Raw genomic sequence first — 14,302 nt, 5'->3', positions numbered from 1 at the left:
AGAACATTCATATTCTGCAGTGAAAGAGCAGAGCTGGAACCCACTGGTGAACAGAGAGCTTATTTAATGCTGGATGACAGGTTGCAGTATCAAGCCGTAATGTGGCTAAGGGAAAGGTGTTGAGACTGAGATTTGGGACTGGAAGAGTTCATAGAAGAGTTCACATGACAACTTGTAATTGAATTATATTCATTTTAGCTGTTGAAATCTGTATGCATAGTTGTACATAATCCATACTAGCTAGATTAAATAAGTATCAGTAAATGACCATTTAAAATATAGGAATGGTGATAAGTGAGCGAAACCTCATTTATGCAAGGTGTGCAAGTGGATATTAAGCACTAAGATTTTTTTAGATTCATTTTTAGAAATGGTCTAAAACATTGAACTAAGTTCCCAAGCTAGGAGTGTTTCTAGTGTTTAAAAATATTTACACTTTAACAAGCAGATTTATGAGCAAGCCAAAGTTTACATTGGCAAGGACAATGATATGTGTGATAGTCAGGATAGACTTGGCTCAGAAAATGTATTTCAAGTGAATCTGTGATATTTTCGCTTACAACATTGATTCAGAATCATTTAAACAGGAGAAGGAACAAATACTTTTATTTTAAGGGGAGTTTAAGGGGTTAAATGATTGAAGATCTATAAAAAAAGATCTTTGTCTTATTTAAATTATACAGTATCTGTTTCTCAAGGAAATATTAAATACTAATTCCAATAAACAATACTTGTTAATTAGTATTAACTGTTGGGTAAAGTTGTTATTCTGGTCACACAGCAGGATATTTATAGATGCAGCATCTTTATAGATATGTTTGAATTGTTAATCTTTTACCTGACATATAAACTTAAACAGTGCTCTCGAAGTTTCCAGCAGATATTTTCCCCTCATGTGGGATGGATGACTAAGACAGTGAGGTTTGCTTGACCACATAAGGCTAGTGGGCCTCTAGTAAGCTGCTGTGTCACACCTCCCTTGCTGTATTTATGAGAATGATGGTAAGTCTAGGTGTTTGGTTGGAGAACTGTGATGGCCTTTACTGTGATACGCAAAGTTATGTTCTAAATATGGCTCTGTGATGGCTCAAAAAGCCAAGAGACTGTTCACCACACAATAAAAATGACATTAAATAATATATTACAAACATTTACATATTATATTCAACAAATCAACAAATTAAATCATTCATTCATTCATTCATCTTCTACCGCTTATCCAAACTACCTCGGGTCACGGGGAGCCTGTGCCTATCTCAGGCGTCATCAGGCATCAAGGCAGCATACACCCTGGACAGAGTGCCAACCCATCGCAGGGCACACACACTAGGGACAATTTTCCAACCTACCATGCATGTCTTTGGACCGGGGGAGGAAACCGGAGTACCCGGAGGAAACCCCCGAGGCACGGGGAGAACATGCAAACTCCACACACACAAGGCGGAGGCAGGAATCGAACCCCGACCCTGGAGGTGTGAGGCGAACGTGCTAACCACTAAGCCACCATGCCCCCAGAATGAAGGTTGTTTTGTATAAAATAGTTTTTAAGTTTTAATCTATTAATAATCTATTTTTTTTATAATGAAATAAAATGTTTTGGTGATGGATGATCCAAAACAACATACTTTTTCATAGCAATTGTTTAATAGTATGATTTAGGATGAAACAAATATAGCCAACACTTTTTTATAGCCCCATAAAAAAGTCGACACCTCAAAATCTTTCGAGTATTACCCACCTTTTGTTAATTTGATACATATATAAATTTAGCTTGATTTCCAAAAAATAGTTTTAAAAATTATTTAAGTAGCTGCTTTTAAAATTGGATTGATTTAAAGTTTACATTTTATGTAAGACTTTATTTTTAGGGTAACCCATTTTAGGAACCTTGCCCTTCAAGGCCATTCTAAGCAGATTTTAGGTTAAGTATGTTGTTCCAGTGCTTCTGAGCGCCCCCTGCGGGTGGGTTTCTTTCACATTTCACATTTCATCATTTAATCCATGAAGAATATTGATCTTCATGGCCCATTGTGAAACACACAAGTCTGTCCAGAGGACTGCATAAACATTGCTGTGCAAGTCCAGAGTTAACGTGTCATAGTGCAAAAAAAAGGTTGTGCAGAAAAAAAAGTGAAGATGGAGGCAGAGGTCCAGTACTAGATCCTGGGTGTTTCCTGGTTTAAACTCTGAATGGCCTGCAAGAAAGAAGCTTCTCCTCATTCTCTCTGTGTTTGCTTTCAAGAAGTGGAAGCGTTTCCCTGAATGCAACAAAGAAAAGAGTCCATTGTTGGAATGGCTGAGATCCTTTACAATCTTCCTGGCACTGGTCTGGCACCACGTGCTGTAGATGTCCTGCAGGTCAGGGAGCTCGGTGTGGATGGTACGTTCAGCTGACCGCACCACCCTCTGGAGGTCTCGCCTGTCCTGCATGGTGCTGTTCCCGAACCAGGAAGTGCCACCCGTCAGGACACTCTCAGTGGTGCAGGTGTAGAAAGTCTTTAAGCACCTGAGAGGGTAGTTTAAAGTCCCTTAAGCATCTCAGATGGTACAGATGCTGCCAGGCCTTCTTCACCAGGGTGATGATGTGACAGGACCAAGACAGGTCCTGTGTGATGTGAACACCTAGGTACCGGAAACTGTCCGATGTTTAGCAGTTGGTATGACCGCTCCTGCTTTGTGCTGAAGTCCACTATCAACTCCTTAATCTTGCTGACGTTCAGGAGAAGATTGTTCTCCTGGCACCATCTCTCCAGGTTTGTAGTCTCCTGTAGGTACGCCGACTTAAGCTTTCAGTGTAGCACATGTTCCATCTAAGAGGTTTCTCATTATCCTGATCAAAAAACTACACAGTATTAAATGGAAAGGAAGGAGACAATGGTCTATAACAAACTACCTTTTAGCTTAAAACATAGCATTTAGCTTAAAAAAGCTAGTGTTAGAAGGTGCAGAAACAGGAGATTTCTTCAAAAACAAACTTCACCATCAACACACTCTCTCACTCACTCATTTTCTACCGCTTATCCTAACTACCTTGGGTCGCGGGGAGCCTGTGCCTATCTCAGGCATCATCGGGCATCAAGGCAGGATACACCCTGGACGGAGTGCCAACCCAACGCAGGGCACACACACACACACACACACTCATTCACTCACGCAATCACACACTACGGACAATTTTCCAGAGATGCCAATCAACCTACCATGCATGTCTTTGGACCGGGGGAGGAAACCGGAGTACCCGGAGGAAACCCCCGAGGCACGGGGAGAACATGCAAACTCCACACACACAAGGTGGAGGCGGGAATCGAACCCCGACCCTGGAGGTGTGAGGCGAACGTGCTAACCACTAAGCCACCGTGCTAGTAACATATTTAAATCTGGTTATGTGGCGCATCTGCTGTACAGGTCCCTGTGTAAATTGATACTATAGATATTAAAAGTAAGTTATAAAATGAGAATTAAAAAAAAGTGGTCACATTAGTTTTTTAATATTTCATCTGTTAATCAGCTTCATAGTTCTTTCTTTTTGACCCCTTCCATAAAAATTACCATGAAAATTACCTTTGACCTTCACATAATCACGATTATTCCCTTTTGATTGCCAACAGTAGCTAAAATGCATGCTAGGACAAAAAAAAGACAGAAAAGCAGATCAGTGATGTCCTCAGATTAAGAAGGCACAAACGGTGTTCAGTTTAATCCTAAAAACATTTTCATCTGCCAAAAATACTACTACCTACGTTGAGGAAAAACACAACCAGCATATTTAGCCAGCATACATCATGGACAGCCTCATTTATTATACCAAAACAAGTACTCACATAATTAACAGCAATCCTGCCACATAATTGGAACATGACTTGCTTAAGGTCCAGCTCCACATATCTCCCTAATTCCTAGTGCCCACAACTAAACCTATTTTAAGACATGTACCGAATGAACTTTTACAGTACATTCATAAACAAACATAAGAATTCAAAGCATACGTGATCATGCTTTCTACTTTTACTATTTATTAATCATCTAACTATAGGGTTTTTGTTTGGGTTTAATTTACTCTCTTGACTTAACCTGTCTGTTTTAAGCATAAACCATCATGGCACAGTAAAAAAAAAAAAAAGGAAAAATCATTAATCATGTGGTTGGAAGATTAAAAGATGTAAAAGATACGATGGACCGTTGGATCAGTAAGATATAATTCAGCCCTCGGGATTTTATCATTGTTTAATAACCATTTAAACAAATTAAATACAGTTTATTAATTGTGATTGAACACAATATACACATACTCTGTAGACATCTGACAGTTGGGGCATTTTGTGAACTTTATTTTTATTTTTTTTACCATTTTAAAACTTGTATTACATATGCTACATTCATAAAAAATGAAGATTAGCCATTACCTTCCCCCCATTTTATAATCTTTCAACAGGTTAGCATTAAATCCTGTTGCTAAAGCTGCTTGTAGAGATTGAGAAGTGAAGAATGAATGAAGCCAGTCTACCAGGTGTATTTATTCATTTCAACAGGCCCCCACCAACAGTACATCAGGATCAAGGAACTGCAATAATAATCCTGTCACAAACCAGAGCAAAATACAAGCAGCTACATGCTTTTTTTTTTTTTCCCCAACAGGGAGGAGAGAATAGAGGAGGATAATATATAAAAAAGGAACAAAACATCAAAGCACATAGTCCTAAAAATGTGGAATTTAACAGGGTTTCTTCTTTGTACATGGTGGCCTGTACTGAAGAGATCAGCCATGTGGTCACATTTATTCAAATTATCCGTAAAGGTCATCGTCGTTGTCCTCGTTAAAGACGTTCCCGCCGCTGCCACCTGCAGAACCTTGGCTTGGTCCACCTCCTCCCTGATTACCGGAAGGGAATCTAAGACAGAACAAAAGAAAGGACTTCAGTAACGAGAACAGTGCCAGATTGGAGCTGGAAATTTCAAGGAAAGAACTAAAAGGCCCTAAATATCTTCTACCTCCTATCAGTTGAATTGACCGCAAAAATTTTAAAGCGAATTGCTTCTTCCTACGGTAGCATTCTGAGCAGAAAAGAGTTTTACCTGAAGCTGCCGAAGCCTCTGCTTTGCTGCAGTGTCTGTGCAAACATCTCGTATTTGCGAATGTCGTTGTCACTGACAGAGCGACGGGCGAAACGCATTGCCTCCTCAAAGTGGTCCTTCCTGATCTCAGGCACTGGGTCGTCCTCCTCCACCTCCTGAATATATATAAAACAGAAGAATGTGTATAACTGCTAAAAGCAAAACAAGATCACTGAATTGACAGTTAAAGGGAAGTAGGGTGTTAAAAAAACACCCACCATGGCTGATGGGTTTGTCTGCCTCTCACGTTCCCTCCTGATCTCGTTCTCGATAGACTCACGAATAGCCAGTTTACAGGCTCTCTGGCAAATTTCTGTCAAGTCAGCTCCAGAGAAGCCGTTGGTCATCTTGGCCAGGTAGTCCAGATCTACATCCTGGGGTTAGAAGATGCAAGGTTACCCAAAAAAAAAAAAAAGGCTTCCACTCTGACAGTGTTTTTAAATGAGTGCTCAGTTATTGCTACTTTCAGGACATCTTTTAATTGTTGGTATCTGTAAAACTACACATGATGAATTAAGCCCTGAATAACTGTTGTGGTTTTATGACCTTGGCGATTGGTGACTTCCTGAGGTTAGCCTTGAGGATGGCCATGCGGGATTTCTCATCGGGCAGTGGGATATAGATAAGCTGGTCCAAGCGGCCAGGCCTGAGGATGGCAGGGTCAATAATATCCGGCCTGTTGGTGGCACCAATGATGAAGACGTTCTTCTTGCTGGACATGCCATCCATCTCGGTCAGGATCTGGTTAATGACACGGTCAGCTGCTCCACCACCATCACCAACGCTTCCACCACGGGCTTTAGCAATGGAGTCCAGCTCATCAAAGAAGAGAACACAGGGGGCAGCTTGACGAGCCTGGGGGAATCATTTTTCAAAAAAAAAAATCAATGATAGTGATCTTGAATGTCAAAGGAATGTAGAACTAATACAAAACTTTATTATAAATGTGTTCAAAATAAGCAACACAACAGCAATAATTTACCCTCTAGATGCAATTTTCTCTCACCTTATCAAAGATTTCTCGAACATTAGCCTCAGATTCTCCAAACCACATGGTTAGCAGTTCAGGACCTTTGATGGAAATGAAGTTGGCCTGGCACTCATTTGCAATGGCCTTGGCCAGGAGGGTTTTACCACAACCTGGCGGCCCATAGAACAACACACCCTTAGATGGGGTCATTCCAAACTTCAGGAATTTATCTGGATGCTCCACTGGGTACTGAAAGGTAAAAGAGAAACATTCATTTCCCAGACAAGATTGTTAATTCTTACAAGTCCCAAGAATCTGCAAGGAGGCAAGATGGATTACCTGCACCAGTTCCTGCAGTTCTCTCTTGACATCATCCAGTCCACCAATGTCCTCCCAGTTGATGTTGGGCACCTCAACCACAGTCTCACGCAGGGCTGATGGGTTGCTCTGGCTCAGGGCCCACTGCAAAGCAACACCAATGTCTTAAGTTAGGTTTCCATATTATTTAACTTCATTTTGTGATTATAGTGCAGACTAGAATACATAATCATTTGTTAAAGTAGTGTTCGTACCCTAAAGTCATCCATGGTGACAGCCAGGGAATTCATGACCTCTGCATCAATTGTCTCGTCCTCCAAGTCAATGAGGTCCATCTTCTTGCGGATGGCCTGCAGTGCAGCCTCTGAGCACAGGGCAGCCAAATCAGCACCAACATGACCATGGGTCTCGTTGGCAACCTGAATACCACACATTATTGATTAGCAGTGAAAGCACCAATAATTCAGATAAAACGCTTAAATAAACGTTACACAATGTTCTGTGGCCAAGTATTCCATCATGGTCTAAATGCACAAACGCATTACATAGTACATGTCTGCATCTTTTAAAGGTTACAAAAATAGACAATAATAATTATTGCTATCAAATGGCTCAATTTTCATTCACCAGAAAAAGACATCAAGCTCTTAGCTTAAATAAACCTATTTAATGGTGTGTTTATCCATTCAAGTCATTATATTTTTTGTACCCGTCTTGTTACTAAACACAAATGACTACCCAGTATGTTCACGGTCATAGGACAAGACACAAACCTGCTCCAGGTCAACATCATCAGCCAGCTTCATGTTCTTGGTGTGGATCTGCAGGATTTCCAGTCTGCCTGTAGCATCAGGAATGCCAATGTCCACCTCTCTGTCAAAGCGTCCTGTAAGAGAGGTGAGATGTGGTAGCTTAGTGTTCAAGGTGTTGGAATATTGATCAGAAAGTTGTGAATTTGAATCCCAGGTCTACCAAACTAACACTGCTGGGCTGAGCAAAAACCTTAACCCTCTATTGCTCATTGGATGTCTGCCAAATGCCATAAATGTTAAAATGTAATAAAAAAAAAAAAAAAAATCAGTGTCATCCTATAATAAAATAGGTCTACCAAATTATCAAGTAAATTATTTCTTTTAAAACAAGAAGTCGCCTAAACTATACGGCTTGGCATTCAGTCAGAGAAGCATGAACATGATGGGTTCGGAGTCTACAAATGAAATTAACCATTTCTTTTAGACCCTTCTTCCAGCTCTAGGAGATCCACAACAAACCATAATAAATAAAAAAAAAATTAATTATATCACCAGATTACCCCGACATTCAACACACACACACACACACACACACACACTCTTACCAATAAACTATATTATACAATGTCAGCCCATAGCACACAAGTTGATGAAAGAATCTTCCAGCAATCTCACCAAATCTCCTTAGAGCTGGGTCGATGCTGTTGGGTCTGTTGGTGGCAGCCATGACGATGACGTGAGCCCGCTGCTTCAGTCCGTCCATCAGGGTGAGCAGCTGAGACACGATGCGCCTCTCTACTTCACCATGAGTCTGAGAAGACAGATCGGATTACTGCACCACAGAAATGTCCACTGTTCAATACAGGACCACAAAACTCAGCCCTTTATACCATCGCAAAGCTAAAACTCCACAAAACTAGCACATCAAGCCATAAAATATGCATTTGATCAAGCGTGGAGGCAATAATTAGTCTAAACATTACAGTTTCTCACCTTCTCTCTCTTGGGTGCAATAGCATCCAATTCATCAATGAAGATGATGGCAGGAGCGTTCTTCTCAGCTTCTTCAAAAGCTTTACGCAGGTTGCTCTCGGACTCACCGGCCAGTTTGCTCATAATTTCAGGGCCTATGAAGGTGAAAACACAGGGACGTTACAATATCTACAGATTAAATACCTTAAAATTAGGACTTGACCGTTAATAATTTTGTACCATTGATCAGGAAGAAGAATGCTCCAGTTTCATTTGCAACAGCACGAGCAATCAGAGTTTTTCCAGTTCCAGGGGGTCCGTAGAGAAGAATACCACGAGGAGGCTGAGTTACAAAATACATTGATTAATAAATCACTCAAATCCATGATCAAAAATGTCTTAAAATACTCAGTCCCTTACTTTCACACCAATGGCCTTGAAGAGTGCTGGGTGTCTGAGTGGCAGCTCCACCATTTCTTTGATCTGAGCCAGCTGCTTCCTCACACCTCCAATGTCATCATAGCCTACTTCATTCAGGGATTCTTCTTCGTCCTGTCGACCCAAATCACATTCATGTTTAATGCAGATATTTTAAGTTTTTTAAAAGATCACCACAAATGCACTTCTTATTCCAACATTGCATTGCCAACAATATTGCACCCCCAAAAAAAAAAAAAGTGTTCAAAAGTCTTTGAATTTCTGGCTAAAGCACTCTTCGTACGGGACTAGTTTTGCAGGGGGTCGTTAGAGAAATTTCAGTTTCACAGACGTACTTTGTGATTTTAATCCCGCCCAAATCTGCCATGTCGGTCTTTTTCTCACACGACCTGTGTAAAAATTCCAGAGCAAATTACCTACTGTTTTTCAGCAAAATCGGCGCTCCTCTGAGAAATCTAATCCCATCCGAATGCGAATGTCTGTGATTGCCGAAAATGTTTTTTCCAAAACGCGTTTTCTTGTCTGTTTTGGTCAACGTGAACTACCGTATTAACCCTAGCGCACCGGTATTCAAGCTTATTGATCGGTCATATGACCATACGCAATCCACGAATCCTGGACATGTGGTCTTGTGCAACGCCCACATGTAAAACACAGACACTCCTCCAAACACAGAGATTAGTCCCGTCCAAATCCATACATGAAATGACAGATGTCGGCTGGAAAAAATTCTAGGGCCAGAGAGCTCCAGAGAGTTTAAAAACCTGTGGGCAGATTTTACTTTTGGCTGTCATTTGCAGTTTAATACTGGTGAAATGTAGCAGTTCAATAGAAATGACAAGACAGAGCTGTGTGTTGGACCTTTGATCCAAAGCCTGCTAAGATTTATGATCTTGTAGGCGTGTAACCAGTTGCCTAATGCTTAAAAGCCTTCACCCACAAGGCACTTTCTGAACGGTGATATTAAATAGTGTAAACAAATCTCATCGGTGCTTAAGACATATTGTTTAGAGTTTCTGATTGAACGTGTCTTGACTACTGTGGTTACTTGCGTTCTGTACAATTAATGTGCTCACACTGCTCGAAAAATAAATAAATATCCTAGTGTAATACAACACAAACATATTTCAACATGTTCTTGCAAGGCATAAATAAATGTAAGATAATTTGTCATTTCCATTTAATGAAAAATGTTCAGATTTTGAGACATTCAAGTACCTTGGGTTCTTTCTTACTCGTCCCTTCTTCACAATTACAACTTAATCTAAAGGTTCCCTGAATCTCCCCTAGAGACCACAGGGGCTTTGGTTTCAGTAGACAAGGCACCAATGTTAGATGTTGCTATTAAAATTAGCTGGATCTATGCAGGAAAGTAGGTTTCCAAAATTATGGTCAAGATGATGCAGATCCTGAACTTTTATTAACCCATACCTCACGCTTAATAGGTTCTCCTTCACAGTGAATGACAGTGTCTGGAGCCACAATACAGTAAGGACTAGGGTCAGTCTCTACCACTTTAAACTCAACAGCACGCATGCCTCCTCTGACCAGGAAGATATCACCTATTGAAGGGGGGAAAAAAAGAAGAAAAAAAAGATTAAAACATGCAATTGCAAGTGCTTTTTTTAAGAGAAGGCAATAAAACTGAATGTGTGTAAATGCATTTAAAGAAGAAGGAGGGAGGGAAAAGAAAACAACATATCTATTGTTTACCTTTACGGATTGGTCGGTAAGCCTCTAGGAAGTAAGGCTTCAGGTACACCTCAAATAAGTTGCCAGTGATTCCCTCCACTGTGTCATCAATGGGCAGAACATGGATGCGTTTCCCATACTTCACATCTGGGCATGGCTGAATGCTAACAAATTAAAACAGATGTTAACAAATAAATATGCATAAATCTAGGTAATTTATGCACAAAGGATATCTTTACATAGTTATTGAATGCATGACTAACATTTTTAAGTGTAGTATTGCAAAAAACACAAACTTTCTGAAGAATATTTACAAAGAGACAGTTGGGTTACCTGATGACATCCCCGAGACGAACCCTGAGGTTATTGCGCACCACCCTGTTCATGCGCACTTTCTCATCAGAGCAGCTATCGTCTGACAGTACGATGCAAACGGTCTCCCTCCTTTTCTTGCCCTTCATCAGCACAGTGTCCCCCCTGAAAAGCTGAAGCTCATCCATCTTGGCCTGCAATTGAGACGCATCGCATTAAAATTGGGGGCTCGGTTAACACCTAAACATCCATCTGAGGTGATGTGATCACATGTGGAAAATGCCTGCTGATGACATTCTGTGCTATCTTCCAGTCTCCAATGACTGATCAGATTTCATGACTAAGCATTCCTTTATTTTGTCTGTGAAGGTGGTTAGTAACTTAAGTAAATTCTGGATTAAATCATACTTTCAAGAGTGGGGATTCTTTTTTTCCCCCATTTACTTTCATTCAAGTAATTTATTAAAGGCAAAAATTCAGTTTTACATCGTTAAATTTAAACAAGACGTTTTTGTCTGAATCCCAAATGGTGTTCTATTGGGCATAAAACTCAGAGACACTTTCACATAAATACCATCGTAAGAGATTATATTAAAGCTTAGATTATTGAGCTAAATTAAAGCCATTTAGGATTCTGTCTAGAAAAATGTAAAGAGATAAAACAGCAATATTCACTGATATTGGTATATTGCCTCCTTATAAGTTTTCACAGACTCATTAGTATTCAAATTTTTGAAATACTAAATATTTAAATTCTACAACAAACAATTTAACTAGGCATTGAAAATAGCTAATAATGGGATTGCAAAGCTGTCATTTACTTTTCCTTTTAATGAACAAAGACAATTTTAGTTGCATCATGATGTACAATGTATTAATGTTTTGTAATGTAATTAATGTAATGTTTTGCAGACATACGGGTTCCTGATTGGATCCTTGTACATCTCCAAGATCCAAGAATTTGACACACACGCACTTTGCTTGTGATCAAGCCAAGATGCGCATTAATATCAGGTTTAATAATGTAGAATTTAAGACCAAAAAAAGACCATTCTGTTGTGTAAGGGTATACCTGAGAGAGGGAGACCACACTGTTATCTTCATTGATGGATTCATCAACAATCAACCTGTTGGGTCTGTTCTTTTGTTTTAGAATAGCAGTAGAAAGGTCATCGTTTTTAGATCTGTTTGGGAGGAAAGGGTATAGGATTAAATATTATTCACATACTAGCCAACAAACAAGGATATAAATGAACAAATTCCAGGAGATAAAAGATCAGAACTTGGCAAGTTCAGCAGCCTATTTCACCGAAAATGAAAATGAAAGATGTGACTATTTATATACATGAAGTAAAAACAGGCACACATCATCCGTGTATGCTACACACACACACACACTACTGCTGCTGCATATTGTACAAAAAAAGCATAATATTGCACAATATTGTTATTTGCACTACCATGCACTTCACACTTTATGTGCATAACTGATCAGTCATATATTCTGTATTCATATTTATTACATTGTGTCTATTGAATCACCTCTGCATTGTCTTGTATAGTGTTATTTATGTCTGTACTTTTGAGAGTCACAAAAAGCTGGAAAAAAATTCCTTGTGTGTGAACACACTTAGCCAATAAACCAGATTCTCTTTCTGATTCTGACAAAAGACACTTGGCCAATAAACCTGATCCTGGTTCTGACAAAAGACAACATTAAGTTTCATTCGTCTATTTACTCAAATGCACAAACTTAGTTTTTAATTTTATTTTGCTTAAACGAAAACATGTGTAAAATCCACGTGTTACACTAAGAGGGCTGTTTTATGCAGATCGTGATCGACTCTAGACGATTCTTCTCGAGAAATCTGAATCTGATCGGTGAACCGAGTCAAATAATCCGATTCACTGAAAAGAGCCAACTTCCAAACGGATCACTTCATTTTTTTTTTTTAGCAAGACTCTACAGACGCGTATTACCGAATATCATAACGCATGCCATGAGCTCTGCCTGTGCATTGCGTTAAGTCATTTTTATTTATTCTGATAACTAATCCCTTCCTTTAACACACTTGAATACGCAGAGAACAACACGCAGCAATATGATTCTCTTTATTCCTGTAAATGAACCGGTGTTGGTCAGGCTGTCTTATTCACACAGCAAGAATTCTAGCAGATTAATTTCTGATTAAATTACACTTATAAGGATACACATCTTGAAACAAAAACAGCTTAAACGTGTAGGAGATCGGCTTCTGTACAAACTATTGATGTGTCGTTCAGGAGCAAGTCGACTCTTAAGCGGACGTCGAGAGTCGACTCGTTAGTGGACGAAACAGGAGTAATTTGTAAAGAAGTCTCTTTACACACCGGGCTAAATGGCGCAGTAAACCTGCTCGTCGACATGTACAGCGGATATTCCATCCGACTCGGTATAGGGTTGGATAATGAATAAATAAAGTGTAAAAAACCGTGTTCTGTTACACATGTTCAACTAAACAAATTTAGTAACAGTCCTAGAGGTTCGAGGCCCTACTATGTGAACAAAACTGTCAACAGCTAGCAAGTATTAGCATTAGCTAAAGTGCTAACGAGCCGATTCTGAACGCATGAATAAATAGTAATAAATAACGTGATATTAAGGCAACACGAACGTGTAAATCGTATTGCTAGATGTCTAATTATGCCGAACGACTACGAGATACTTTTAATCTACGAGCTGTATTAAAACCCGAGCCGTGTCCGTTTTGCCCGAATGACACAGCAAATGTTTCAACATGAGCTAAAGCAGTTAGCAACAACTACACGAAGACAGAAAAATATCTGGTTTGAAAACGGAGCAGCTTTATCTGTTTATTAAACGGAGTAAATTATCGCCATGAACAACGTTAAGAGCAAAATGTTAAACACTGCACCAGTCGGAGGAGATACTTGTTAGTAAGATGTATTAAATAAATAAATAAAATAATAAAATAAGCGTTAACGCGATGGAGCGAGTAAACGAACAAGGACACGGCTAGTTAGTGTAAAAATATATTTGTTAGAAATAAACAAAAAGATATGATCTGGTGTTAGTAGGTTTGGACACACGGCCAAACAATGACTTCTCATATGACAAACATGCTTAATGCCGGTAGGCCAAAGCCTTACTGAGAATGACTCAGTGTGTCTGCTAGCTAAAGAAGCTAATCAAGCTAGCGCGTTAACGGTCCGTCTGTTAGGATACTATATTTACAGACAAAATCAGGGACAAAACTCAAATTAAAAGTATTATCTAGATATAAATCTTTATTTTATGTCGTTTATGAGTAAATTAGCTATGTGTTTTATTTGTTCTGTCCTCGCCATCATCGGCTCCAGTGGCTAGCTCAGGGTTAGCGGCTAAACTGCGACGGTTGCTAACGAACATGCTAAATAACAGTTAATATACACAATGCTATAGTTTTACTTACTCTCCGCCCGAAGCCATCCTCCCCGTGAGACGCTATAAATAATACGTAGAAAAAAAGGTAGCTTTATTAAAGAGTCAACTCCAACGATCCGGACAGGACTTTACGTCTGAACTGAGTTCCAAAACGTCAGCTTAGCTTGCTAACATCATCTGAGGAGAACTATGTGCACGCCCACCGACTGATGAGCCAATCAGAGACACGAGCGTAAGGGTCAAGTTGGAGAACTCGCGAATCAGAAGGCGCCGATTACAGCGCTGAGCCATCACTAGGTCAAGTTCAGAGTA

At 39.7% G+C, this 14,302-nt stretch overlaps 1 protein-coding gene across 1 annotated transcript; it reads right to left on the bottom strand.

Moving 5' to 3' along the window:
- Positions 1-4,301: 4,301 nt before the first annotated feature.
- On the bottom strand, positions 4,302-14,178 carry vcp (valosin containing protein). Its single transcript, XM_060882743.1, has 17 exons — positions 14,019-14,178; positions 11,639-11,750; positions 10,588-10,760; positions 10,276-10,418; positions 9,994-10,124; positions 8,545-8,676; positions 8,365-8,467; positions 8,146-8,279; positions 7,828-7,963; positions 7,174-7,286; positions 6,655-6,819; positions 6,422-6,544; positions 6,119-6,331; positions 5,659-5,967; positions 5,331-5,486; positions 5,074-5,228; positions 4,302-4,889 (listed from the first exon to the last, which is right to left on the bottom strand). Exons 1-17 carry the CDS (start codon positions 14,033-14,035, stop codon positions 4,784-4,786), a joined length of 2,421 nt encoding a protein of 806 aa, XP_060738726.1. The 5' UTR covers positions 14,036-14,178; the 3' UTR covers positions 4,302-4,783.
- Positions 14,179-14,302: the final 124 nt, after the last annotated feature.

The sequence above is a fragment of the Tachysurus vachellii genome, chromosome 12 (assembly GCF_030014155.1).
Source record: "Tachysurus vachellii isolate PV-2020 chromosome 12, HZAU_Pvac_v1, whole genome shotgun sequence".
Classification (NCBI taxonomy): domain Eukaryota; kingdom Metazoa; phylum Chordata; class Actinopteri; order Siluriformes; family Bagridae; genus Tachysurus; species Tachysurus vachellii.
The sequence above is the reverse complement of the archived record's forward strand: the minus strand, read 5'-3'. Positions and strand labels throughout refer to the sequence as shown.